Source organism: Gobius niger, assembly GCF_951799975.1.
Source record: "Gobius niger genome assembly, chromosome: 7".
NCBI classification, from domain to species: Eukaryota; Metazoa; Chordata; class Actinopteri; order Gobiiformes; family Gobiidae; genus Gobius; species Gobius niger.
The window spans coordinates 26,811,023-26,837,374 of record NC_136858.1 but is presented as its reverse complement, the minus strand read 5'-3'; the positions used below and the strand labels follow the sequence as shown (position 1 = coordinate 26,837,374).

Below are 26,352 nucleotides of genomic sequence, written 5' to 3'. Positions count from 1 at the left end.
ATTGGATAAGTCACATGTGGCTTCACGACATGAAAGAACAACTGCAGCCTCGAGCAGATGCTGCACTACAGGCCACACAGAGCTCCAAACTATCTTGAAAAATACTGCACAGGTTCTTTTAAAGGTTTACCTGCTATCAACTGTGATCTTGAGATATTATTTTACTGCTTGTCCAATATTCCAGCAACAGAAGTATTTATTTATCACAACTGTTAATGATCTATATATTTTACGACATGCAAATCCAAATCAAGTCAGAGGTTTTTATACATTTTTTATTTTGTAATATGACCAATATTTTCATATTCAAGTGTGTATGAAAAAGTCACTGTTTTATTAAAAAGCTAAATACAATAAGCATTGGATCAAGGCACATACAAGACTGGCCAAAGGGCATACAATGCACTTTGGTTTTCAATTGTAAAGAACAGTTAACTTCAAATTGTGGCAACATAAGGTGTTCATTTGGAAAACAATACAAAATAATACTCATACCAAGAAGTTGCTGACACTGTGGTAACTCTAAATAAAGCCAGCGAGTCTGCTCTTTTGGCCTGTTGACTACAATGACGTATGGTACATGGTACTAAAGAATGCCGCCATTGTCAGAGGGCCATTGTGGCTGTATAAAATGTGTGGGGGTTCTGTGTCGGTCTGCCAAGTCTTCTGGTTAAGGTCGGTGTGCTTATATGTCCTGTGGCCTGTAATCCTACAGAAACACAGGAGCCCTCTTGGGTTTCTCTGCTGCATTTCTTTCTTTGCGAACATAAATTTACACATTGAAGAAAGCAGAGAAATAAAGCGTGGCACCTCATCTTTAGTGTACTACATCCCAGGTGAATCAGATCCGGAACACACAGAGACAGCTACGGCTGATCGCTCTAAGAGGGCAGCATGCCTTAGTGACTTCAATCAGCTGTGCCTACGTTTAGGTACTTTTTTTGCCTTTTTGTTTTTAGACAGCCAAAAACTTAAAAGAATGACCTGTGCTTATACTACAAGGTTTTCTAGAGTCTGATTGTTCACCACAGCAATGAAAACCCACTTTCACAGTTGACAAGTCATATCTCAGTAGAACACAGAGTTTCTTTAAGTTTGTTTATCCTTAAACAAAGTAAGTACAGTACAAATTACTACAAATCCCTAAAATATAGAATTGCAGTTAGTTACAACACCCACAGTTCAGTGTTGGCCTGAAACAGGAGCCTTCTCATTCGTCATAAATTGTCCTTAAATATAAATTATATGGCAAATGTACATTTCTAGTTTTATATTTCCAGTGTTGTGTCAAAGTCTCTCCACTCATGAGCAGTCCATATTTAAATATCATGAATGGGAATGATCTGAATCTGGTATTCCACTGTCTCTGTAGCTTCTATTAATGCTGTTCTCACTGTGTGGGCTTTTGTATAAACTCAGACCATTTGGTGGAAATATTGTGTGTATCATAAACTCCTCCTTAGACACTGGCAAGTGACTAATAGGAATCATCTGAAAAGAAGTCTCTCTGATTTCTAGAATGGAGTTGTCCTTCTTGGTGCCAGCCTCAGCATAGTCATCCTTTCTCCTGCGGCCTTTGTTATAAGTGCAGTTCCTTGAGAAAAGTGACCCATTCCTGTGGACATACCAGCAGACCAAGGCCAACATAATTATTGCCAAAAGAGCAACAGCTCCCCCAATAATAGCAGCCAAAGGCAGACTGGAATTTTTGTAAGGCTCCTTCTCCTGCTCCCGGTTTAAAGTAGTTGTGGGGTTGTACGATTTGTGATATCCGGTCTCTGTCTCTATGCAAACAGGGGTCTCGTCTGACAGGTAAAGGTTACTAGTCTCCATGGGAACCATGCATATCCTGTAGGCAGACTCTGGCTCCAGCCCAGTGAGCAGGTATTCTGTCCTCTCGCCCTGCACAATGGTCTCTGTGATGGAGCCAAAAGGCGGGCTGTGTCCCAGCTTGAGCCAGCTGAGCCGGAGTGCAGTCACAGGCTGCGACAGTCTCCATGATATGTGAATGTTATCAGCAGTGCTGGACTTAACACTGATGGTGATAATCTTTCTGCCTGTGGTCGTGGTGCTGTGATAGTTCCTCCCAAAGTCTTTTCTTTCAGGCCTCCTGGTGACAAAAGAGGGCCGCTGCGGCAGTGACGGTCTTACGGTGTTTGAGACGGTGCTTGTTTCAAATGTTGACAGTAGTTCTGAATCTAAACATTCAAACATGTCTGTTGTCAGGTCTTTAATGGCCATGCCTTTAACTTTATCTGGGCCATTGCACATGAAGCCTCGTACATTCACCTTGGAAGGCAGCGATCGCAGCCAGTCGCGCACCCACTTCATTTTACAGGTGCACTGCCAGGGGTTGTTTCTGAGCAGGAGTTGGGTGAGATTGTCCAGATCCTCAAAGACGCCCTGTGGGAGGCTGCTCAGGTTGTTTCCAGACAGATCCAGGCGATAGAGCTGCCTGAGGAAGGCAAAAGCTCCGGCTGGGACGCGGTTTATGTGATTATCCTGTAGCTGCAGCTTCTCCAGGCTGGTACCAGGTAAGTTTGCTGGGGGTGAAGTGAAAGAGTTCCTCACGAGGGAGAGCTCTGTCAGGTTGATCAGGTTGACGAAGGCCAGCTCCTGAACTCCACGGTTGTTGAGCAGGTTCCCGTCCAGCACCAGCCGCTTTAGGTTGATGAGATCCTGCAGCTGGTCTGAAATAGAGGAGATGCGGTTGTCTTCAAAGCGCAGCTCCTCAATGCTCATGGGAAGGCCTGACGGGATGGTGCTCAGATGGTTTCTGGACAGGAACAACAGTCGGAGGTGATTGCTGTCCCTAAAAGCCCCCTCTTCAATACTGACAGCTGACACGGAGTTATCATCCAAGTGCAGTTCTTCAATATAGGGAATTTGGGCCAAGGAGGTGTGGGTGATCATGCGAATGTTGTTCTCCTGTAGGTGGAGCTCCTTTACCCCTAGAGGTAGATTAGTGGGGAATTCGTCCAGATTGTTACAATACAGGTAGATCTTTTCCACGTTGGACAGCCTGCGGAGATCAGTGGGGATGCCTGAACTCTTAATTCGATTGTTTTGCAGAAAAAGCACTGTTGCATCCTGGGGCAGGCCAGAAGGGATGGATGTCAGGCCACGGTCATTACAGTAGATGAAAGTCCCATCGCAACGGCACGCAGAGGGACATGAGGTGGAGGTCACCAGGGGGTTAGCGAGGCCCAGCAGCAGCGCGGCTCTGACGAGCAACAGCACAAAAGCCTCACAATGACGCACCATCTTGGAGTTGAGTTTCTTGGCAGGCTAATCACTCAGGAGCCCCTGGGGAGAAGACACAAGGTACATTTAATGCACAGAGCCTTTGCAAAGAGGAGCCAAAATCATGCTCACATAATTGCTCTGTATTTGAAATACTGCCTCTAGCTCTTGCTATAGATAAAAGAAACTTCCACAAAATCAAATGTCTATAAAACAGACATTAAATCATTAAACCACATAAATGTGCAGACAGACCATTGATGAAAAGAGTTGACAATATTATATCCATTGTCATAAAAACGTATAAAGTTTAATTAAGTTTCAAATTTCAAATGAATCCTTTTAAGTTTAAAAATTCATAGAAAAGGAGATGTGTGTGAAGTGATGGTGTGTTTTAATGAAACTTCCAGCTAAACTGCTCTACAGTCTTGGCCTGTGAAATGCAATAGCCTTCTCTAGTTTTACACAACTCTAAATCTCAAGACTGCCTTTCATCGTTACAGACCACACATCTGTGAACAAAGTCAGGCATTGTTTTAAACTGCAGCAGTGGAACCGACAGAAGCCTGTCATTACCTGTCTCTCAGCAGTCACAATGTACAACACTTGGACACACTCTATCCATTTAATCAACAATGTTGATTTAGATTATAAACCTGAACAAAGCTCTATTTTTCTAGAGCTAAATATATTGGAAATACATGATTTATTTAGTGATGTATATGGCACAATACAGTTCTCCTAGAACTAAAGAAAAAGTAAATGGGAATCTGTTTGGACATTGGAACGGTTTTACAATCCAAAACAATTAAAGCTTTTAAAAGGTAAATTTAGTACTTTTTCAAAATGATAGAGTTTAGGAGTAACTAAAGCAATGAATTTGTTAAAAGACTGAGTTCCCTAAATTAAGTAGTTGAAATAAGGCCATGTTTTAGTTTAACAAAAAATTAAATTCGAATTACAAATGTGAATTTCTCGTCTGTTGTTGTAAATTAGTATATTTTCAGTTTTGTTTTCTCCATTATTTTACATGTAAGCAGGTAGTTTTAACTTAAGCCTAAAGCCTTTTGGTCGCATTGTGTGTAAAACAATGGAAATGCTGTTTTGTTTGTTGCTCAGAAATAATCAATGACCAAATACTACTACTAGTATCACTGTTTTACATTGCGCTTCCTTCAAATTTCAGTCATAATTGTATATAAGTTGTGTCACAGCCACTCCCCACTGCACATCTTTCATCTTAAGATGAGTTGGCACAATACAACGCTCGTATTTATCATACCTGCTTTACACAGAGTTGTAAATCCTTTCCCGTCAAAGGGTCCTGGGTTTGGCCTTGCCCTTTGCGTTGGAGAAGTTTGTCAGGCGCTTCAGTGATATCCTGACCCGCTCACTGTTTGCTGAGCTGATCCCTGTTTGGACGATGACCTCTTTTGTGTTGTTAGAGGCTCATGCTTTCAGTGGCTTTACCATGACAGATAAGCCCCAAAGAAAAAGCATCCGCTGGCTGCCACAAAGCACGCACCCCCAGGTATATTAAAAATCCAAAGGGCCGTTGCAAGTCACCAAGTTTCAAAAGCCAACTGCAAATGGGATTTCTGGAGGTGTTGGGGAGAGATCTGTGCGCAGACCAGGCTTGTACAAACTCCTCTTTGTAATCAGGCCCGGTAGGCATGATGGGGTAACACAAAGCTGCTCTGAGCCATGCCAATCCCCCGATCTGCCACAAGCTCAATCCTTGTGTACCCCAGGTATCCCAGAATCCTCTCTTCTTTCTGGACGGGCCTGCGTGCGCATTAATCCAGGCTGCGGTCCTGTTCTCCTCCAGAACCGATAAGCACGGTTCTCCTTCTGTACAAGGCAGAGTGCTTATCGCTCAAAACCCCGACTGTCCTCATAGATTTGCAGGAGGGCTCATCTTGCACTTCCTCATACCTGCCAAAAACAGATTAGACACATATTTTAAACACATATTCAGGTGTTTTAAAACCAGTTAAAACAGTCCAAGTTTGCATGCAGACTAAATGTTGTTTTTGCTGAGATCTCTGTGGGAAACCTAACCTTTCGTCTCAATGATTATTTTTCAGATTGACCTTTATATTCCTGTTACTCCAAACAACACACTTATTTCTTGATTTGGACAATAGAACGAACTGTAATCCCTGGGCAACACAATGGCCCAGGGTGGAGGACTTCACTGTCTATTTTTGCAGTTACTGTAAAGCCAGACTCCGTCCCACATTGATTGCAAAGCTATGCATTTAACATCGAAAATATTTGCTTACTAATGGTCATTGTTTTTGCAAGACCCTATTCACTCCCAGTCCTAACCTTTAATCCCCTGCACGTTCTGTGAAGACTATTATGGGTCTAAAATAGAATTTCCATAGCGAAAAGAAAATATTATGCTTCCTTTAACAACACAATAGCTCAGTGACCCAACATGTCTCCGTCCATACAACCTGCCGGCAGACTCTGTGTGGTGTAAAACATGCAGAGGTAAATTAAGAACAAGGGGCACAGCTATTTAATAGTGCAGTTCTCGACAAGGAGAAGATTAGGGAATGGAGAGCCTGGTAAACTCAATTACTACTCCTGAGATGTCGGCTATTAGTAACACACCCCCTTTCTTTCTCCTCCAACTAAACACAGCCTTTAGTCCTATATTATATTAGGAGTAGATTAGAGACAGGCGAAAGGCACCAGCTGTGACCTCTGCTAACTTCACTCGAAGGAGAGGAGCAAGCAGTTTTGAAAAAAATAGACCCGTATAAAATGGCAGCAAGATGGAGGGATATGCACTGCCTGCTGAATGAACTTTTAATGCGGCACTTAGACGAGCTATTTCAAATTTTAAATAGCCCCTTTCACCTCATTCTCTGAAGTTCTTCTATCTCCAGATATTTCTGAGTGATTTGAATCTTTCATTTTTAGCATTTCAGAAAAGAAAGAAGTGGCTCTGCAAATTTGTGGCCTTTTTTTTTTTTTTTGCCTTCAGATACTAGACAAAAACATGAAAGGTGCCATGCTAAGTTTTAGATAGATGGCTGTTTTGTGTCTTTTCCACAAATATCAGATTACAGGAGTGTGCACCCCTTCTCCATTGTCTGCTGCAAGCCAAGCCAGTGCAGCCAAGCAGAAGTAGAAGTTAAAGCTCAGACGCTAAAGGAGGCTCTATATTTTGCACTATATGATTCAAAATGCCAGTTTATTGCTATTGGAGATAAGGGATTCTAGTTATTGGCTCTTCTCTCTGTCATTTCCAATGCACGCTTTGCTTGGCTGGATGTTTCCCAGCAGCCCGACTTGCTTCTGCTTCATTTACTTTTTACTAGCCAAGTTAAATCGAGCATCCCACTAAATGGTGTGTACAGCTAGTTACCTTTCACTGAGAAAGCTGGACAATGAGAGCTGTAGTGAGCTGAACGTGCATTAACGAACACTAGCTTGCCATGACAAGAGCCTAAACGTTGTGCCCTCTGGCCATACACCGAGCAAGCTTTGGAATAGAGCACAAATTGGAGTAATTTCATGCCTGTCAAAACATGAGTAAAAGAAAAATGCCTTGTTTTAATCATGTAAAATGTAGACTAACAGCACGAGAAGTGCATTTAAAGGGAAAGAGCTGGAGAAGTAGTAATGATTGGCTTTTGCATTATTCATACAGCCTGAAATTAATTTTTGAACCACCGCAGAACCCCACTGGGAAATCAATGTTGTTTGTATCTCCTGTTGACTATTCACCTTATTTCATAATGTAGCATTAAAATGATTATTCATTAGGCACAATTTAGTACTTTAGCTGTGACATTTAGATGACATTTTCCAAGATTTGTCTTAAAATGTTTTGCATGGGAACATTAGGGCAAATACAACCTGGAAAAACATGATTTTATCCCTCGCCAAACTGAGAACCACTGCTAAATGTTATGTCATTTTGCTGGAGTTGCTCTGCTGCTAATTAACATACAGTATTAGTGAGTTGTTTGTCAAAGGACCAGACAGTGGCCTGCTGTGATGCCAAGACACAAAAGCACATTCATCTGGATCCACAGGGAAACAGGACCACTCCAAAGCTCTTGGGGAAAACGGGCCAAAATCCTCCCCATTGCTTCCCAGATTTGGAATGTGCCCACCTAGTGCTGTCTTTTTGATGGACTGAACAGATGATAGTTTTAACAGGCCCATTAGGGGAAAGGAGCGTGCAGAGGCCTGGGACAGACTGGGGTGGTTCTTTGTATACACGGCTCTGAAAGGAGAGATCTCGGGCAGCTGCGATGGTTTTTGCCCACATGGGGGTGGTAGGCGCTGCAAGATGAAATGCTGTGTGTCTGCGTGTGACAAGCAGCACCAAAACACTAGATTCTCGTGTCTAGCATGCAAACGCATGGATCTAATCTGAAGGGGATTTGTTAAGAAGCCCTTTGGCACGATTTCCCTGAGTCATGTTGCTTTGACTGGCACTGCTAATACTGTGCTCTCACACCTTTACGACAGCTGAGGGAAAAAAGGCTCTTACTATGTTTCACCCTTCATTTACTCCATCAAATGTTGGTTTACACATCGGTGTGAAAACCATTTTTTTGTTTAAAGAAAAATGGATAATGCATTGCTAAACAACTTTATTGTAACCACACTAGGTAATGTGATATCCAGTGAAAACCTCAGATTGACGATGTGCCCGGAGGCAGCTCTCAGTGAGGACAATTGGATGTGTTTTCATGTCTGCCTTGTCTAACACGCTCTAACAATAAAGGCCATCACTGCTTTGAGTCACTTCTTAAATTAGGCGTCTGTGGCCAATATGCTTTAATGTGCAAAGCCTGCCGACCTTCTAGTGACTGTGAGACATGAGGTTATGTTAAATGGGATTAAAACGGCTCGAGCCCTGCCCTTGCCAATAAGATAAACAACCAAAGTAGCCTTTAGTTTATTGCTTTACAGCGTTGATTTAATGGGATTAATGCCCAGACTTTTCTCCTCCAAGCTAACTAGATTGATCAGCCCCGTGCTGACATTAAAGTGAGAATTGGCTGCTTTACGCACACAACGATCTCATCTTTCTGCACCGCTCTCGCTTCTGTTTCATGAGTGGCTCTATACGCCCGCTTTACAATTGTGCATTAATCCGCCAGGCTACGCCGATGAAGGAATTGGCGCCTGTGGGGGAAAAAAATCGCACTTTACACATTTCGAGGCGCTCATGGCTGTGGTCCGTGGCGCAAGGCTGTGTCTTTGCCAATTTGAAAGGCACTGGCGGAGTTTTCGGTAATGTCTTGACAAGCGGAGAGGGAACTTGGGAGCGAGCGGTGTTGCCGCAGAGCCTTGCCCGTGCAGCTGCCCCTTCGCGTCCAGCTCCGCGGGATGTGCGCTGCGATGTTCAAATGCACTCGCCGGGGAGTCTATTCGCACAGACTTGGGGGCCCCTCTGCCCGCTAATCCCATCAAGTTTACGCATTCGCTGGGTTTAATATCGCCAACTGGGAACGATTGTGCAGTTGTAGGCAGGCGTTTTAAATGATATCCCAGCAAGGCGTTTGGATAAAGATTATTGGAAAATAGTTTGTTTGATACCAGGGGATGTTATTTCACTGCTTAGGACGCACATATCGAGGCACGCAGCATGTTACAAGTTCCGGAGAATATGCTCAAATCGATATATGAAAGTCTGCCTCTGCATGGAAATCTTTGGGGAGCCGCTCTGTGCGCAAAAGAAAAAGCGAATATTGGCTCACGGGATAAAGTCGGGGTTTTATAACGTGTCAGAAGGTGGTCCTCGCAGCTTGACAGCCACCCGATATTATCTGTCTGAACCAGGAATTAAAAGGGAAAAAGAGGGCAACTAATTAGCCTACATACAACACGCACACATACACACCCCAGTCGATTCTGATACATTCCTTTGCTCGATAGACGGTCCAGAAGAGACAAAATGCGCGTTAATCCAATGTGGCACTTCTAACAAACGCACTTACCTCTATAATAACCAACCAAAAAGCGTTAAAAAGTAACAGGTATCCTTTTAAAGTGGAAAAATATAATCCAGTCCACGCAAAGAAAACTTGAATTCACATCCAATGGGGGGGCTATGTCAAAGCACTAAGGCTGTAAGGAGTTTTTTTTTTGTTTTTTTCTCTCTCTCTGCAGCAGTAGCCTACTATGTTTACTGGGGTCCCCCTCAAACACATACGCTAGATGGACATAGGTGCGCTGCCAGATAGAGCTCAATACAAATGTGGGCTTGTGCTCGCCTCTAGCTCTGCTTCAACTGGGGGCTGGTGACGTCTTCTGTGGGCGGGGTTTAGTCGCTCAGCCTCTCTCTCCTCCTCCTGCCTCGCTGCGATTGGGGGGATGCTCAGAGACCAACAGAGCTGCAGTGTGCGCAAGCGCCACTAGGGGTAGTATGTCTACAGCATAGTGAAAATGTGGTGTATTTCACAGCAGCAGGTCATCTCTGGTTGAAGAGTACTTCTCTTTACTGAAGACGGGGGAAGGGAAAGTTTACATAGAGCATGACTGAAGGAGACGCTTGGAAGAGAATGTGTTCACTCTATTGACTATTTTTGACTATTTTACAAAACATTTTCTCCAAAAAGCATAATGTAGTCAATAGAATATCTGATGATTAGTTTGCATTGTTTAAATGAAGCTTTTTTGCAGACAGTAATTCAAATGAAACTTTTGATCTGCTGTAGAGGATGCAATCTATAAAAAATTAAACTGAAAATAAGCTGTTGCCCCAGATTTCTATCTTTCTTTGTCAAAACAGAAGCCATATAACTTTATTGTAAGGAACTGAGCCAGCAGAACTTTACACATTAATCATTGGCATAGTACAGTATTCATATTGTGTACTGTACATCACTGTGAAACATCTTTATTTGCTATGTTTACACATAATCCCTTTTTTTCCCATCGGTTCGAGTCAATCTTTCTGTCAGTCATTTCTTTATGTGATTCTTTGGCTATTTCAGAGCCTGTATGCGGAGCTAAATACTATGCAATTATAACATGAAAAGAGTGTTGTATCCCATTAGATTTGAGTACAGTATAGCCCACTGTATCATCAACGTTATAGGTTCACTGACATACCATGAAAATGAATGGTTAGTGTTGACTTTTATGCTCTATCTTCTAATTGCTGATCACGATGTGCAGCCACTCCACTCTCTCCATTACAGGCATTAAGTACTTTATGTGTCGGATGGACATGTGAATCACTCTGACACCCCGCATTGACTCTTGCCCTCTGCCCATCTCCCCCTGACCCTGTTTTGTCCCATTCGATAATGAAGCTGTGCCGTAGTTTCTCTTCCTTTGCGTCCTGGACTGCGCTGGGTCAAAAGCCTATGTACGTAGTTGCCCTGACCAGTGCTCTCCTGCCCCCCCCTCCAACATCGTGACGACCCTGGTGGATGCCTGACGCACTTCACGGCACAATGAAGCCAACTGACATCTCTCTGTCTGCTTCCTGCCTTTGCTAATTTAGAGCCTCTTTAGGTGTTACTCATTAAACCCAATACATATTTAGTTTAATTATCTAAAGCCTATTAGCGCATCATGTCTCGACTGCCTGTAGGGTTGTCTCATGTTTATTTAAGCGTAAGTTGAGCAGATTTATTTTGGATTTGATGAAACAGCAACTGCAGTATAATTATTGTGCCAAATCTATCCAAATTAGGTATGTCAGCTTAATTGGAAAAGCTTTAATCGTGTGCCATTACAAAAGGTAAATTCTTTAAATAACACCTGACAACACAATAATATGATGTAAAATGTCAGGGTAAAAACAGGGTTGTTTAGGAGGCAAATTGCTCCTTTCTATTGACAAAGTATACTGTAGCTTTTTAAAATCCCCATTGACTAAAGCTCTTTCTTTGTGCAGTCCTTTTAGCGAGTGCTTAAGCCAATTGTTCTGGCCTCATTAGGACAGTGGGCAGTGCACCATTGTGGCAGTACAAGGGCCTGACCACTGCTGACTCCTCGGCTGTTTCACTATGGCAGAATGCGCACCGTGTGCCAGCTCGAGCCTCAATGCATTATCACCGGGTTAAACCTCTATTACCATCTTCAGTGGAGGGTGCGCTGAACAGACACTCCAGCCTGAAGCATCTGCCAAAACTACAGAGGCCTCCAGTGGAGTTTTCATATTTGTTTGCTTTCCAGTTGGAGTGGCACTTACCTTTGTTCAGATCACAATGGGATTTTTAGAACAGTCTAAAGTGTATGCTGTATGCTGCTCATTTTGGGGAATTTCAGAGCAAGCTTCCCACTGTTTCAGTTCTACAGTGTGTGCTGATGTGGTAGGGACATGATCTTATCTCCGAAGCCCAGGTGTTATGTGCCATGGGCCACAGGGTGACAAAGGGTCATTCTGCTGTCCTGAGTCAGCTCTTCCTTCAGGGTTGCCACAGCCCACGGCTCGGGCCTGACCTCGGCGTGGCTTCCTTTTTCTAAATGGACCCCAGACACATCTGTCAGTGCTACTGATTGAGGCGCTCTCAGACGTACAAAGAGCCCCTCTGGAGGATCTCGGTGTTGGGTTACTGTTATCTCAAGACCAGCCAAAATCTGTTGCGCTCCGTGTCTTTTGTTCAAAGGCACTGGCGCTCTCCGCTTTCACGCACTTCGCTCTTTTTGGTCAATTTCACAGTGTTTACACAACACACAGGTTGCTTTCCACTGATTGTTTTCTGTTTGCATGGCTAAATAAAAGTGGACACTTCTCCAAGTGCAGCTGAAGTGCTGTTTGGCAGTGGTCGCGGGCTGCACTTGCTCTTGTTCATCCGTTTGTCAGGTTATGGACAAAACCCAGGATTTTGTCTCGCCAGCGTTTGACCAGATTGATTTTTTTGCTCTTATTGCAGTCAATATACGGCCGTGACTCGTGGCTGACTGCAGTGGCCTACTTTTCTGACTGATCTAAAAAAAACATGGCGTCTGTGTTAAGTTAGTGCTTTGTACCTTAGGTGTTACACATATTTTTTTATCTCTCAATTTCCCTGTAACATGTCACTTAAGCTTAGCGCGTGTTCGTTGACGTTTTCAGTGTGTGTGAAATACAATAGGCCCCAAAACTGCTCAGGGGCTCACAGGGGGGGGAAAAAAAGTAGACTGATTTCCATTCATGTCTCCCTTTCCTTGCTCCGACTGGAATTCATTAATGGTAGACTTTTCCATGTTCTTTAACCAATGCCAAATTAAGGGGAGCGTGTAAAAGGCGGCTGCCAAAACCCGGGCTTTGTTTTTCATTTACCTTTGCCTTTATTTGCATATTCACCCTCTACAGGCAATCAGCGGCAATCTAGCTGTAGGCTTTTCATCTCCGCCGTGCCACCCCTGACAGGCAGCTTTTCACTATCACAACAGTTTAACTAGGATTTGTGGATGAGAGGGTGCCGTCGGATCTGCTGGAGTATTCACGTTTTATTTTATTTTTTTGAGTTTTTTTTCCCGAGGATGTAATGCGTGTGACAGGGATGGAATGAGGGTTTCACAGAATGAGTACAAAAATGGCAAAATAAATATATAGACGGATGTTAGATTTCATTACCGGGGTGCGTGTTGATGGAAATGTCTCATTCGATAGCGCTGTCAAGAACAAGCTTTCACCAAGGGAAGTTTAATATGAACGCCGACACTATAGCAGCGAGATCAAGGAGGCTGTGCGCTAAGGCGGTCACCCTTTCTGATGCAGATCCCAGATGTTTTCGACTCATCTCAAATAAAAGGGCCCCAAAACAACAGAAACTAAAGGCTTTACTTCCTGCTGCTGTCGTAAGGGTTCCTTGGTCAGTCACTAGTCACTCACACCATGTGTTTTTTTTTTAGAAGAATGACGAGCCATGCAAACGGCTCGATCGGCTGTTTTTCCTCTCGGTCTTTGTCTCGTCGGGATGTTTTTGTGGTTACTGTTGTGTTTGCCATACAGACAAGGGGGGAAAAAGGTAGAGGGGGGGGGGGGTATGAGCTGACTTGTCAACCTCCTGGACCTCCCATAGGTTAATGACCCCCACAACACAATGCTCCGTGATGAGATTAGATAGAGCACTCTCCCCCATGCCGGACTAATCAGCACAATAAAGCAGATAAAAGTGTGAATTAGCATACAGTGTTTTCACAATCCAACAAACAGTGCTAATGTAGCTTACGCAAGCCCCTCCATGTCGCCGCCTTTGTTCCCGCTTTACTATCCCACCACTAAATCAGTAATTAGCCAACTTAGCATCTTTCCCCTCGCCGATTAATGGTAACATTTATCTCTACAATGGCGAGCCCACAGACTTGCACATAATTGTTCACCTCCGCAGCACATTCCTTCCTCCTGTGTGTAGCAAAATCTAGCACCGACATTAGGTTTTTGAGGTTTGGCTCATGTACGGGGTCAGGCAAGGTACAGGAGGAAGTCGGCCCTAATGTTATCTCCTACAACAAACCCAGTCTAAGCTGCCCCAGATAAGATAAGATAAATGACACAAAATGGCGAGTTTTCTAATGGGTCGGATGATTGGAACGGAATACAGGAAGCAGACGACACGCAGGGGCTAAAGTGTTTGGTTAGAGCGCTATAATAAGGGAGGTCTCATCACGCAGAGCTGCCATCGCCGTGATCAAAGTCTTCACTTATCTGCGCCAAACGCCGACTCCGACGCCGTCTCCTCTATCATCTATGTGACTTTGTTTACTCTCGTGAGCCGTATCTAAAAATGTTTCTTCTTATGAGTTCTCGATGTGCGCCATTTATGACACACAAAAAAAAAACAAAAAAAAACATCGGGATATTTTTGTATGTTGTGCAGAAAGGTTGTGTCCTCGGCATTTTGAATATAAAGATGTTGACATGCTTAAACACGCCGCTTAACCGTGAATCTAATTGCTGCTTGTGTGTCTGATTGTAGCGCTTTGTGCCTATTCGGGCCGCATGATCTTGCACAAAGTGGTTATTGTGATGAGATTTTTGATTTATTCAGATTTATTTCATGGTTCACATTTGGAGCGTGTCCCTGAGCATTTGAGAGAAGACTTAAAAAAAAATGAACTACGTTTCAGAACATGTTTGTAGAGGACTTAGCTTCATGGTTTTTTGAGCTGCATTACAATTTTTGATTTGTTTTGCTACTTTGATTCCAGCCAAAAGTGCCTATACCGTTTCATCCTACATGAAAGAATGGCACAAGTTGTTATCACAGCGATTTAAGAGTCTCCGGTTCAAGTTCCTGTGAAAACTCCGGGAGCTGCAGCCATCTAATTGGCTTTAAACTCCGTGTGAAGGTGTTTTTAGGTAACACCTCTCCCCGTCCCAACAACAGTGAGGTGTCAGCGGCTCTGTCTGACACCGGCGCTTCAGCACTTCTCCTGAGCCTCTTGGATATCACATGTCACATTTCTCCGCAGCCTGGAGACAAGTTCAAAGGAGCCTGCGCACCGTAATGACGGGGAATAAAGGTTTGAATTGAGATGAGGGGAAGTTGAAGAGTTGCCTCAAAGGAGTGTTCATACGGCACCGTCCCGCCCACTCATTAACGCTCTGCTGTAAGCTGGCGGTGCTGCAGACACGAGTTGTGTATTTTGTCAAACTGGAGAAGATACAAATATTAATTTACTTCCTTTGAGCCTCAGAAGTTTCAACATTTGCTCTGCACTGGCTTCAAACTTTTGGACCAGTGGGAGCTCCATCGGTAGAGCTCGCTTGTTCAAAGGTTTCCAGTCTGATTCCTGTTCCCAAGTGTGGATAGGTGAATGGTTACTTGATGTAAGGACAAACTTAAGGTAAAACCCAAAACATGTGGCTTTCAAAATGCCATTTAGTCCAAAAAGCTCAATGTATGGTATCATTTTAAACCAGCTCTTAATTATCTCAGACGTGAACTTAACTGAAACTCAACCAGGTCTAAAACAGCACATGAACTGACGTGACTTGCTGCAGTACAAGAAAAAGCCTAACACCTGGGTATGATGATTCACTCAAGCTCTATTGTCTCACAAATAAAACCAGACGTGACAAGTAGTTCCATAAACACTTCCTTGAACAAATCAAAGCTTTTAATTAATTCCTCTTTATTGTAGCTTAAATGCTTAAGTCTACAGGGACAAGGCTGTGACATTTCACGGGTCTGAAGGATCACTCCACTTCCACACTCCACTCTTCAAAGAGTGGCAGTAAAGAGCAGAAGAAATCCATCAGTGCGTCACTACGAGCTGCTAGATGTGTTAGGTAAACAGAAGCCGTGTCATTATTACCAACATCAATCACAAAGCAATAAGAGAGTTGTGAATTTTGACTGAGCGGCGAGCGAAACACCAGTGGCGGGTTGTGGGGAGGGTGGCAGCCACTCTCGTCGTCTCAGAGCCGGTGTGAAAATAGGTGCGACTTGGTGATGGAGCCAGGCCTTTTCTGCTGCTCTGCATTGTGAACTGTGTGGTGCTGATTCAACAGACTAACATTCATAAAGAGCCTATAGTTTCACTTTGAGGTGGAGGACAGGCCACAGTTTAAATGGCACAATTGGCCTTTTTATCTGTCTGATGATTTGACCTGGTTCAATGTCTTCTCGGTCGGCACAAATGAGCTAAAATTATTTCCTTTTTTTTATGTCAATCTAGAATTGGTAACTGGGCGACAATAGCTCAGATGGTAGGGCCAGTGTGTGTCTCATGATCAGAAGGTCGTGGTATTGGATACTGGCGCTGGAGCAGACATTTCATCTGCATTGTCTGACCGCTCACTCCCACACTGCATTCACACAGAGTTGGCAGCCTCGCCTCCGTCAATCTACCCCAGGGCAGCTGTTAATGAATAATGACTGCAGTGTAAAGCTTTGAGAAAAGCAAAGCACAATACACGTGTAAGCCAAAATGTTTAAGTGGTTCCTTCATTTAATCCCATAACAATAAGGCATAATTGTTGTCTGTTCTGTTCTGTTCTGTTCTGTTCTTATAGTCAGGGCTGGGACGATCCACTTCTGTCACGATACCCATAGGCCGATCTGATACGTATTGCGATACAGTAAGAAATTATAGCAAGTGATATGTTTACCTTTAAAATGTGTAAAAAGTCATGTGTCCAAAGTTTATAAACCAGATCACATTGACATTGTGAGAAGTGTTTAGATTGTTACATTTTGTGTTAATGCACTTTTCAAAGTGCTGTGTAACTGATACTAGAAAACAAAGTGTATGATTAAAAAATGCCTCCAAACACAAGAATTGAAAGTATTGCAATACTTGAGAAAGCATCGATACTTGGTATTGCAGCACAAAGTAGAGCGATCCAAGTCCGATCCGATATTTTTACCCAGTCCCAGTGCCGCATGCATAATTTTTACTTGAAAGTAAGGTTTCTTACATGGATGGAGGAGCGGATGTTCTGTTCTATTGGTTATGTCATAAAAGAAATCATCCACTTTAGTTACATAACTCTGTCTAACATCCCTCTATTTGAAATTCTGTTCAAATTCCGCTAGATTGTGAACGAAGCGTATTGTGGCTGTCTGCTTCCAGCTCCTGCATACTGGAGCAATAAGCTCTCAGAATGGACTCGTGTCTCGTTAAAGGTCACCTTTAATGCGCAAAATGCCAGCATTTCCTGTTTGGAAATATCTATTAGCGTGAGTGTGTTGGTCTTCCATTTAAGTTTCGTCTCAGTGCATTTGCACACAGGCTTTTGTTACTGCTCTTTTGTTTATTTGGGGAATTTCAGTGATGGGTGGAGGCTTTCATAGTTTGATAATGCAGAGAAAATAAAAATTACAAAATTGCAATGATTATCCAATTATGAATATGAATTAGGAGAAATTGTGGTTAAAATGTGGGTCTTTATTTGTATTAATGCATAAACAAACATAAGTTACAACACAGGGTATCACTTTGTTTTACACTACCTTAATACATTGTACCTAAGTAAATTTAGTACAATGTAATGTGCTCTGTAACAATTTTAACTTGTACATGTGTAGTATGTACACAATATATAATGTATCAAGGGTAGTGTAAAATAAAGTGTTAACCAACACTAATATTTAATCATGCCTAGATTCATTTAGATATTGGCCTTTTCAAAATTGGATGCAATACTAGCATTTTATTTGACCATTTCATGTTAATATGAATTTTGGTGCAAGCATCTTTTTCTCAAAACATGCTTGTATCGTTTCATTTATTTTTCTGGTGCCAATAATAAAAATTTTGTGTCAACACGTGTTATTTTTATGAAGAAATTCCAGACGGCAAACTGTTTATGCTGATTGCTGACAGTTAGTAAAAGTCATGCCAGTTTTCCTCCCAAAATGGAGCAGAAACCACCCCCGGCTCTCTCAGGATCAGGAGACCCCAGCAGAGCCTCCATTTAACCCCCAAGGATTAGCCCTCATGCCTACTTTAGCATTAGTAAAAGGGAAAATGTCTCAGCGCATTCACTCAATAGGGATTCAAGCCCGCTCTACCGGCTTCCCACACAAAACCGGACAAAGAGGAGAAAACGCCAAGCTCCAGCGCTGACCTGAATAGAGCCCATGTTTGCCCAGCCTGCTTTAGCATTTGCCCTTGTGCTGCCTTCACACTACATTACCCGGGCAAAGTACAGGGATGCAATTTCAACAGAGAATACACAGTGATTGTACCAGTTTGTCCTGTACAAAAACATAGCTACACTGGGTTGTTTTTGGTGTTAATTATGAGGAGGTAAAGTGCAGTCGGTTACAGATCTTACTGATTTTTAGGAAATATAGGATTGTTATACAGCAGCTTACGGTAACAGCTGTATTTCAAACAGTGCTGGTATAGTTATTGGTTTGAAGTGACAGCAGCACAGTTACGGTTCCTATCTATTCCCAGTGCACAGACCCAGCTGTTTCTTGAACGGGCCCTGCCATATTCTGAGGAGCCGGTCGGGGGGGGGGGGACACGGCCGGGGGGGGACACGGCCGGGGGGCGTGGCCTCTTTCTCAGTGGTCAGAGCTGCAGTCTGTTTACTTTCGTCCCGGGTGACATTCCTCAGTGTTTGTCTAAGGCTTTCATCACGGCTCCGTTCAAACAAGCGCCAGCAACTGATAAAACACATGCTCTCACTAAGTCACCGTCTCACACACACACATTCACTGACCAGAACACATGGAACGATCGGACTGAACCGCTTAGCAACAGGTGAAGGGCTAAAATGGACTCTTAGCCGTAGCAGCTGGATTGATCGCTTCCAGGATGGCTCAAGTGTATATCCAGATAATTATAATGTGTTGAAATGCTTGAGCTATGCAGTATAATGTGAATTGAGTTTATTTTGTGGGTCCAGCGGTCTCGGTGACACAGTGTTTGCCTATCAACAGCCTCACAGTCCAGCGTGTTTATTTGAATATGTCCTTACCAAATGAATCAAACTAATAATTGTATTCTGGGTTAGGACATGCCGTACTGCGGAAAAGTCACAGGATTTTAAGGAACAAAAAACATGTGACTCCAGACAAAGAACACAACATTGAAGCAGAAAATCTAATTCTCACATTGATTTATCTTTTCATGTCTTTAGGCTGTATGGTATTCAGGTGACCCAACACATAAACACGGTTAATTCTCTGTTTTTGTCATTTATTCAATATTATGAATATATAACCTCATATTATACTAGTTTATGTGCTTAAAGGTGCATTATGCAACTTTTTATGCGAAAAAAAAGTTGATATTTGTGCGTATTTGACCTTGTAGTGACCCAGCGGTTGTACTGTATGAGTGGTCAGCATGGCGCCTTTACTTTCGATCACGGTGGCCTCTATGACGGTCCGGGGCCAATTGTTTTGTTGGTTTTCTGGTGAGAGAGTCCGCCAGCAGTGATAACCTTCCAAGCAATTGATCCTGGAGCGTCCTAGAGACCACTGCGATGGAAAGTCAAGGCGCCATGCTGACCACTCATGCAGCCGCTGGGGCACTACAAAGTCAAATACCCACAGATATCAACCTTTTTCTTCCACATAAAAAGTTGCATAATAGTCCTTTTTAAGGTTGACAAGTCTCACACGATGCTGCCTTTCCAGTTTCAGTGGAATACAATGATAGGAACTTCCTTACAAAGGAGCACTTCAGTGTGAATTGCACGTTGTCGTTAAAACACAGTAGATCTGAAGGTGTTATCCTTTTTCTAAAATGTGTATCCGTTGTCTCGGCATATTTCTCGCCTGGCTCACTCCTAGAGGTGCTGCAGGTGGAGCGGTATTGTTGGTCGGGGCCTTCAGTGACGTGGCAGGAAGTCGAGAAAGTGCGAGCGTCTTCATGGAGCTTGCATCCGAAACAAACAGCCAGGTGCAACCCACACCTGCGCCTATTGCTGCCACCTCCCTTAATTAGAGTTCATTGTGCTGCTAATAAATATTCTCGCTCATGTTTCACTCATAAGCGTTGGAGCGTGGGTGGGGGCTAGCGGAGCTCAACAGGGAATTATCTGCCTCTCCCCAGAGATCGGCACTTGGTCCTCTGTTCCTGTGTTTAGCACCTTCTTTTGCATACAGATTTATAGGACGATCCGATATGGAAAAGATGGAAAACACAGAGATAACTTTTCTGGTTATTGTGACGGCAAACGAAAAATATTAGCCTTGATGTTTGTTTGTTTGATAATGAGGTTTGCTTTGAACCCTTTGCCCAAACACTTACCAGACAATCCCACCTCCTCTTGGCTCGGTATTGGCTTCATGTCGACAAAAACAAGTTTGGCAATATTTTGCTAAACTCTGGTTTTGAGATAAATACAAAAAATCTCTTGACATCTGTGGAAAGCCTTGACAAATAAGTAAATGCTTAACTAGAACTGAACCATTGCAAATGTGAAGACTTTTCATAAGCTTTACAAGTTGAGGACTAAATGGCATTTCTCGAGCACGCACAGATAAAGTTGCACAGGATTGGATTCTTCTTTTGTCTTCACTTTCTGACACTTTGACACATACTTTTTACCCGTTCAACTATTTTGTTCAGGCCAACTTCCCCGGTTAAATAATTAAAGGCTGGGGTGAGTTCAGTTCTCTTACATGGGACTCTTCCTGGTGTTTGCCACTTCAGCGGGACGCCTTTTATTATCGCAGTGAAACGCTTGTTCTTCGGTACCACTAGATCTGTCAGTCACATCTCAGCTGGACGTGAGGATCAGTGTCGGAGGTGATCGAGGGGGACTCTTCATGTTTTACTGTAGCCCCACGACACACTGACGTTCTGGGTTATAATTGGGGCTAAGGCTGGCGGACCCCTGCCAAGCTCTTCACAAAGTTATGACTGAAATATAGCGTGACTCTTTTTCTCATCAGCTGATTTTCTCACCAACCCCACTGTTGTTCCTGCCTTATTACTGTTTTGGTGATGTTTTGTCTTTGCCGGATAAAAACAAAAGAAGCAAACTTGCATTAGAAATGTGAGATTTTTGTTAAGTAGGTCGCCCATTTATTTCCTATCAGCACAATATACTGCTGGGAATGTTCACATGTGGTCACTCTGCAAATGTTTCCCCCGCCCATAGTTACAGATGGAGCAAGATAAGAAACATTATGGCCTTCCAAAAATTACCAGAACAATATTATTTTCTTAAGGTCAAATGGCATTGAGGCAGATACTGACAGGAAAAGGTTTTAACCTCGTTTTATTTTTCAATGAGATTTGATTTTGAATGCATTCTTTTCTACAGCACGCAAATATGTAATTGAATTGAGTCCTCTAAATCTGATTCAATAAGTGTCAAACGTCATCATCGACCCCATGACTGCAATATATTTATTTCAGCGCAGTTCTATTCAAGTTAGAAGTCATGCGGATATTATTACAGCGAGTGTTTAACAATGATATGATGATACACAATGATACACTGTGTTCTCTTGGTGTTGAATTTACCACGTGCAGATTCCAAATATCAGTAAACAAAACCTGTCTCATATACCTTATTTTGTCTCTCATGTGAAGTTCAACACTGTTTGTTATATACATGAAGTGCATAAGGTGCAACCACCAAATCGATGCTTTTGTGCGGTGACTCAGATACAGTAACTCGAGGCCGCGCGTCCGAGAATTTCTTTGATTCCTCCGGATTTTTGCAGAAGTCTTGGTCTGACATCGCGCACCTTTCGACTGCTGCTTCCTCGGCCCACGTCGCACGACCCGCTGACCCGAGCCCTACGTGTTCGACAAACTCTCCGCCTTTGTTCGTCGCTGTCCGGTTTCCATGGCGACTGCTCTGCGAACCCACAGACGGCAATAACATGCGGCCTTGACAAGTCCAGCCTGGTCAAGTTTTCAATGTAGTTTTGGACACATTTTGTATCGACGGTATAGCTAAGCATGAAGTAGCTGTATAATAATCTAAAATGTACTAGAGTGGGCGATACGAGGATGATAAATGGAATCTGGTTTTGCCCCCGTGATGAACTGTGAATTTCACTGAGATCACGTATTGTGTTTGGGTTTTCATTCCCCTTTATGCACACATATAGACACATGTGTTGTTCTATTTTCCAACCCACGCCTATTTTTAACCTGTGTTATGCATGAGCGAGTGACAGGCATATTCAAGCCATCACAGTGAAGCGTGACCATCAGAAGTAGCAGCCACATTGTATCTTCATGTTAAGAAACGATCTTGCAAAGTGCACATGAGTTGAGGTCTAAATTGGAATCTAGCATCTAAAAATTTGGCGATATGCATTTTTGACAGATAGTCCACCCAATATGAACATGTGTTGTAGCAAGGGTCAAATGGAGGTCTAAACCCGGCGAATTTCGAGCACAAGGAGGACGCCTAACAAAGATTTATCAGAAAGGGGAATGAAACAAAATTGGCCCAAATCAACAATCTTTCTCGAAACCGTCATTATCTGTAAGTGGCTAATAATAGAAAGAAAGGTTGAATTCTGGCTTTAGACAACAACAAAAAAAGTTGAAAAAGAATTGACACTTCATGCCTTTTTGGATGAAGCAACAATTTAACAGTCTCACACTTTGACAGATACCACAGTGTGCTTGGGGGGGGAAAAAAACACAAAAACAGAAGCAGACTACATGGTTCTCCTATTGTGCCTTTCCTTTACCAAGCTGTTTACTTGCCTCTCACTGTGCCAGGGCTTCCTTGGACATTTGAGCAGGGCCTTATGGTTTACAAAATGGATTCGGGACCCCTCTGGTTTTCTGCACACTAGTTGCCAGTGGGCCATTCCAGACATATTGTAACACAGTCTGGGTGCAACCAGAAACATTCCCACCAAATTGCATTCACCAACATAGACTCCTCGGGTGTTTTTCCATTGCGCATGGTTTTGCATTATTACGATCGGGGAAAAATAAAATGTGATGTGACTATTTGTGTTTATTCATTTCTTATTTCGGGATGGGGGTTGCTGCCACCTATAATCTAAGTGAACCCTAATATCTCATTTGTAATTGTTTTCACTTATTCCTCTAGAAAATTGCGCACGCCAGTTTTTCTCTTTAGCTTTTGGGAGTTCGTACACCGCTAAACTATCTGTTTATCCACGGCGCTGGTGCAGGTGTGTCTTTGGCTTTGCGGCGGCCACGGGCGAGATTGACTGTAATTACTAATTTAGCTAAAGTGCTGTGAAAACAAACAGCGCAGGGAAAAGCTGGAATGATCCGCCGATGGTCCCTCACTGCAGCTGCTCCGGCTCTAATCTCCTCAGGTAATTTCCTTCGAAAACCCATTGAATCCATGCGAGCGATTGGATTTCAATGCATGTGAGATGAGATGGTGAAAGTAAAGACAACAAACCTGACTCCTGCAGCGCTCGGATGGATTGGCCAGATGCAGGGTCAGTTTGTGAGGTGATAGGTTCTTTGGTTTAAAAGGTTTAACTCGTATCTGTGCATACATTAGGACTGCAGGGATAATCCCAAATTGAATGCTTGCAATAAAAACAAAATCACAAAGGCTTTACTTATATTGGTCCACCAGGTATTATTATGTACAGAACCAGCTATCCCTGATGTTTAGGCCTCGACGAACATGCTACGAAATGCATGATTCTTGTATTAGTTTGAGGCACCTCACATGTTTGAAATGCACATTTTGAGTTAAATCTTAATTTTTAAAACAGGAAATCACAAATCTTATCTCTACACATGTAATACTTTCCAGATAAATCACAATTGGCGATTTTGCCTAAATGTAATATAACGTGGTGTATATTGAGCCTTAATCTCACTTGATTATATAAGGTTAAGGTGAGGGTTGTTAAGCCACATTTTGTAGTAACACTGCATTATGTAATAACTGTTAAAAATGTAATAAGATCATAGCTTCTTTGTGTTATAAAAACCCATTTGTAAGCAACTGTCAATTCATATTGTGTTAAAATCAATTCTTAATGTCTTTGAAATCATAAAATAAGTACAAATGCTTTAATTGTGAACAGTCATCAGAGTGTTACTGCACATTTTATCGCATTATACAAGTTTTTACAAAATGTGGTGTATTATAACAAAATGTGATTTTAATACACAAAGAAATGGATATATATATATATATACAGTGGGGAAAAAAAGTATTTGGTCAGTTTCACATAGACATTCTATTGGATTTTGGCCAAATACTTTTTTTCCCCACTGTATATTATTACGTTTAGATTTTTATTACAAAATGTGGCTGTACAGGTCTATGTTTTGGATTGCAAAGAGGTCGTTATTAGTGTTGGGCGATGTCCCCTTAATTGGCAGTTGACGATGTTTACAGTGAACCATTGTGATGGACGATGATATCGTGTGTAAAAGTCTGAGAGGAGAACGACTTATTCAGAGCTTCATCTGCTCCTCAATACCATGGCTCTTATCACACTAAGACTAGTGTAAATTGGAGCTTATTATTTGCCTTTGCTCAATTTTAACGTAATGTTTAGGAAATAGTGGGTGAACTGGACAATATTTAGAAGTTTGCGTCGTAGCCTATGTTTTTGAAGCCGTTCCACACGCCGTCCGGTCTGTATGCTCGTAGCCTCGTACCTCCTGCACCACCGCGCCTCTTTCTCTCCTCTCTCTCCTCTTTCGGTCCTTCGTAAGAATATCCAAACCCATGCATGCTCTGCCAGCTCCGATGTGAGAGCCATCACGTCATTTTAAAACTGTTTAGTTTCCATACGAAGCAAAGCAAAGCGAGAGAGAGCCCCGTGCGTCAGAAATAGAGCAGCGCTGCGTCTTTACTTTAATTGCGGCTAACACATCATGGCTGCTGGCAGGCTACTGAAACTAGCATGCATAATAGTTTTATTCGTAAGATAATTTACAGTGCAATCCCTGCAAAGTTTGAAGGTTTCCAAGGCCTACAGCAGACCAGTGCATGTTTCTGACAGGAGGGGGCGTGGCATCACGATGGTGGCTCTCCATCGTGATGGACGATGATGTCGTTCATCTGAACAACCCTAGTCATTGTTGCTAAATACTGTAGAAATTAGACTGAACTAATACACCTAAAGTCGATGTTCTTTCGAGTCCTTAAAGCCACAGTCATGCAATTATGGCCTATACATAAACCTGTTTGGTGCCGCAGTGAAAGCCCCTGTAACATGTTTTGAGAAATTGTTGTTGAGAACTATTTAAACCAAACAAGGCTGCCCAGGCAAGGCCCACTCTTAAAGTGAGCTAATCTTATCTCTACTAATGCAATACTTTCCAGATCAATCGCAATTGGCGATTTTACCTAAATCATCCAGCCTGTGCCTACAACATAAGTATGTGTATCTTTTCGATGCTCCTCATTTGCAGTGGCTCTCAAATCATTGCTTAGAAACCGCTGAAGCAACTCTCCTCGTCTGCTGAGGACCTGTGACCTTTCAGGTGGAGTGTCTTCCTTCAAATTGCTGCCTCTCGTCTGTCTCCTTCAGAAGAGCTGCTTATTCTCTGAGGAATAAACAGCTCTTCTTCTTCTTATTCAACATTAGTGGTCCATGCACACTCTGAAGTTAGTTCCTTGTATCTAGCTTGTAAAATGCCCGAGTTTTCCAATTTGATCAGACTTTTTAAATATTTCCACCAATTCAAAAGTAAATAAGAGATTATTGAATTTCTCTTTCAGATACAGTAAATATCAACATATAATCACCATTTATTGTTTTATTGTGCCTATTATTTGTATTTTTGCCGCACTATACACATTTGTATAAATTTTAGATCCTTCTTAGGCGCCTATAGTGCAAATGTTATACCAATACTTCTCTGAAACCGCCTCTCTCCAGCGTTGCTTATTTGTGTGTGCAGGTACTGAGCTGCAGCCCTTTATCACTGGAGTGGTACAGCTTTACTGCTTGTGCATGCACTATACAGCATGCTCCCCACTGCCTCGGGATTATATGTGAAAGCGGACCGTGTTTTATCGGAACCACTGCATCCTCCATTTTATTAGGATGCAGCGCCCGGACGACGTTTACACCTCTTATGGAACAGTGGTCAGCAAAGATAACCGAAAAATGCTTTTATTCATGGCCACTGCAGGCTAAGGTTGTGCTTTGAATTGTGCTGCAGTGAAGAGACTACAATAGCAATAATAAACAGGAGATGACTCCGTGTTTGGACTAGCTCTTAATGTCTTGTGATGTGAAGGTAACAATGTTGAGTCAGTTTGTCCATCAGTCCATTTTTCGAAGCAGGAGTTATTCTTGACCTCGAGTGGAAGAAGGCAAATACAACATGAAGTTCAGGTTACTAAACAAAAGCGGTTTAGAAGATTCTTTCCTGTAATGAGTTCAAAACCTCATGATAGATTTTAAATGGACCTTTTTATTGAGGTCTTGGCACTGTATCTTTAGCACAGAATCAATGCCTTGGTTTAGTGTATTCTTTGGGTGCTTCTAGTTTCTAACACGGTCATCTTGTCCATTTCTGTATGCCTTCCTTCGCTCATAGGCTTCTTAAATACCCCATCCTAAGACTTTTACCCATGCTGTACCTAATGCTCTTTGTGAACTGTATTTGCCACGGCTCCGGCAGGATCTGCGGCACATGCGGAGCTGCTTAAGATGCTTTGGCCTGATTTAGCTCTGTTGTGTATAGTAAAGTGAAGCCCCTCTAATTGGAGTCTGGGGGAGAATCTCTGGGAGTGCTCTCTAAGCGCTGCCCCTCAATTGTCTGCGGGTCACAGGGCAG

General features: G+C 42.7%; 2 protein-coding genes across 2 annotated transcripts in view; one reads left to right on the top strand and one right to left on the bottom strand.

Moving 5' to 3' along the window:
• The window catches only part of macrod2 (mono-ADP ribosylhydrolase 2), a 556,553-nt gene that overhangs the window by 67,244 nt on the left and 462,957 nt on the right, over positions 1–26,352 (top strand). The gene's annotated exons all lie outside the window — the stretch shown is intronic.
• On the bottom strand, positions 306–9,448 carry flrt3 (fibronectin leucine rich transmembrane 3). The gene is made up of 3 exons (XM_079559763.1): positions 9,219–9,448; positions 4,526–5,178; positions 306–3,306 (listed from the first exon to the last, which is right to left on the bottom strand). The coding sequence occupies exon 3, from the start codon at positions 3,262–3,264 to the stop codon at positions 1,327–1,329; it is 1,938 nt and encodes a 645-aa protein (XP_079415889.1). The 5' UTR covers positions 3,265–3,306; positions 4,526–5,178; positions 9,219–9,448; the 3' UTR covers positions 306–1,326.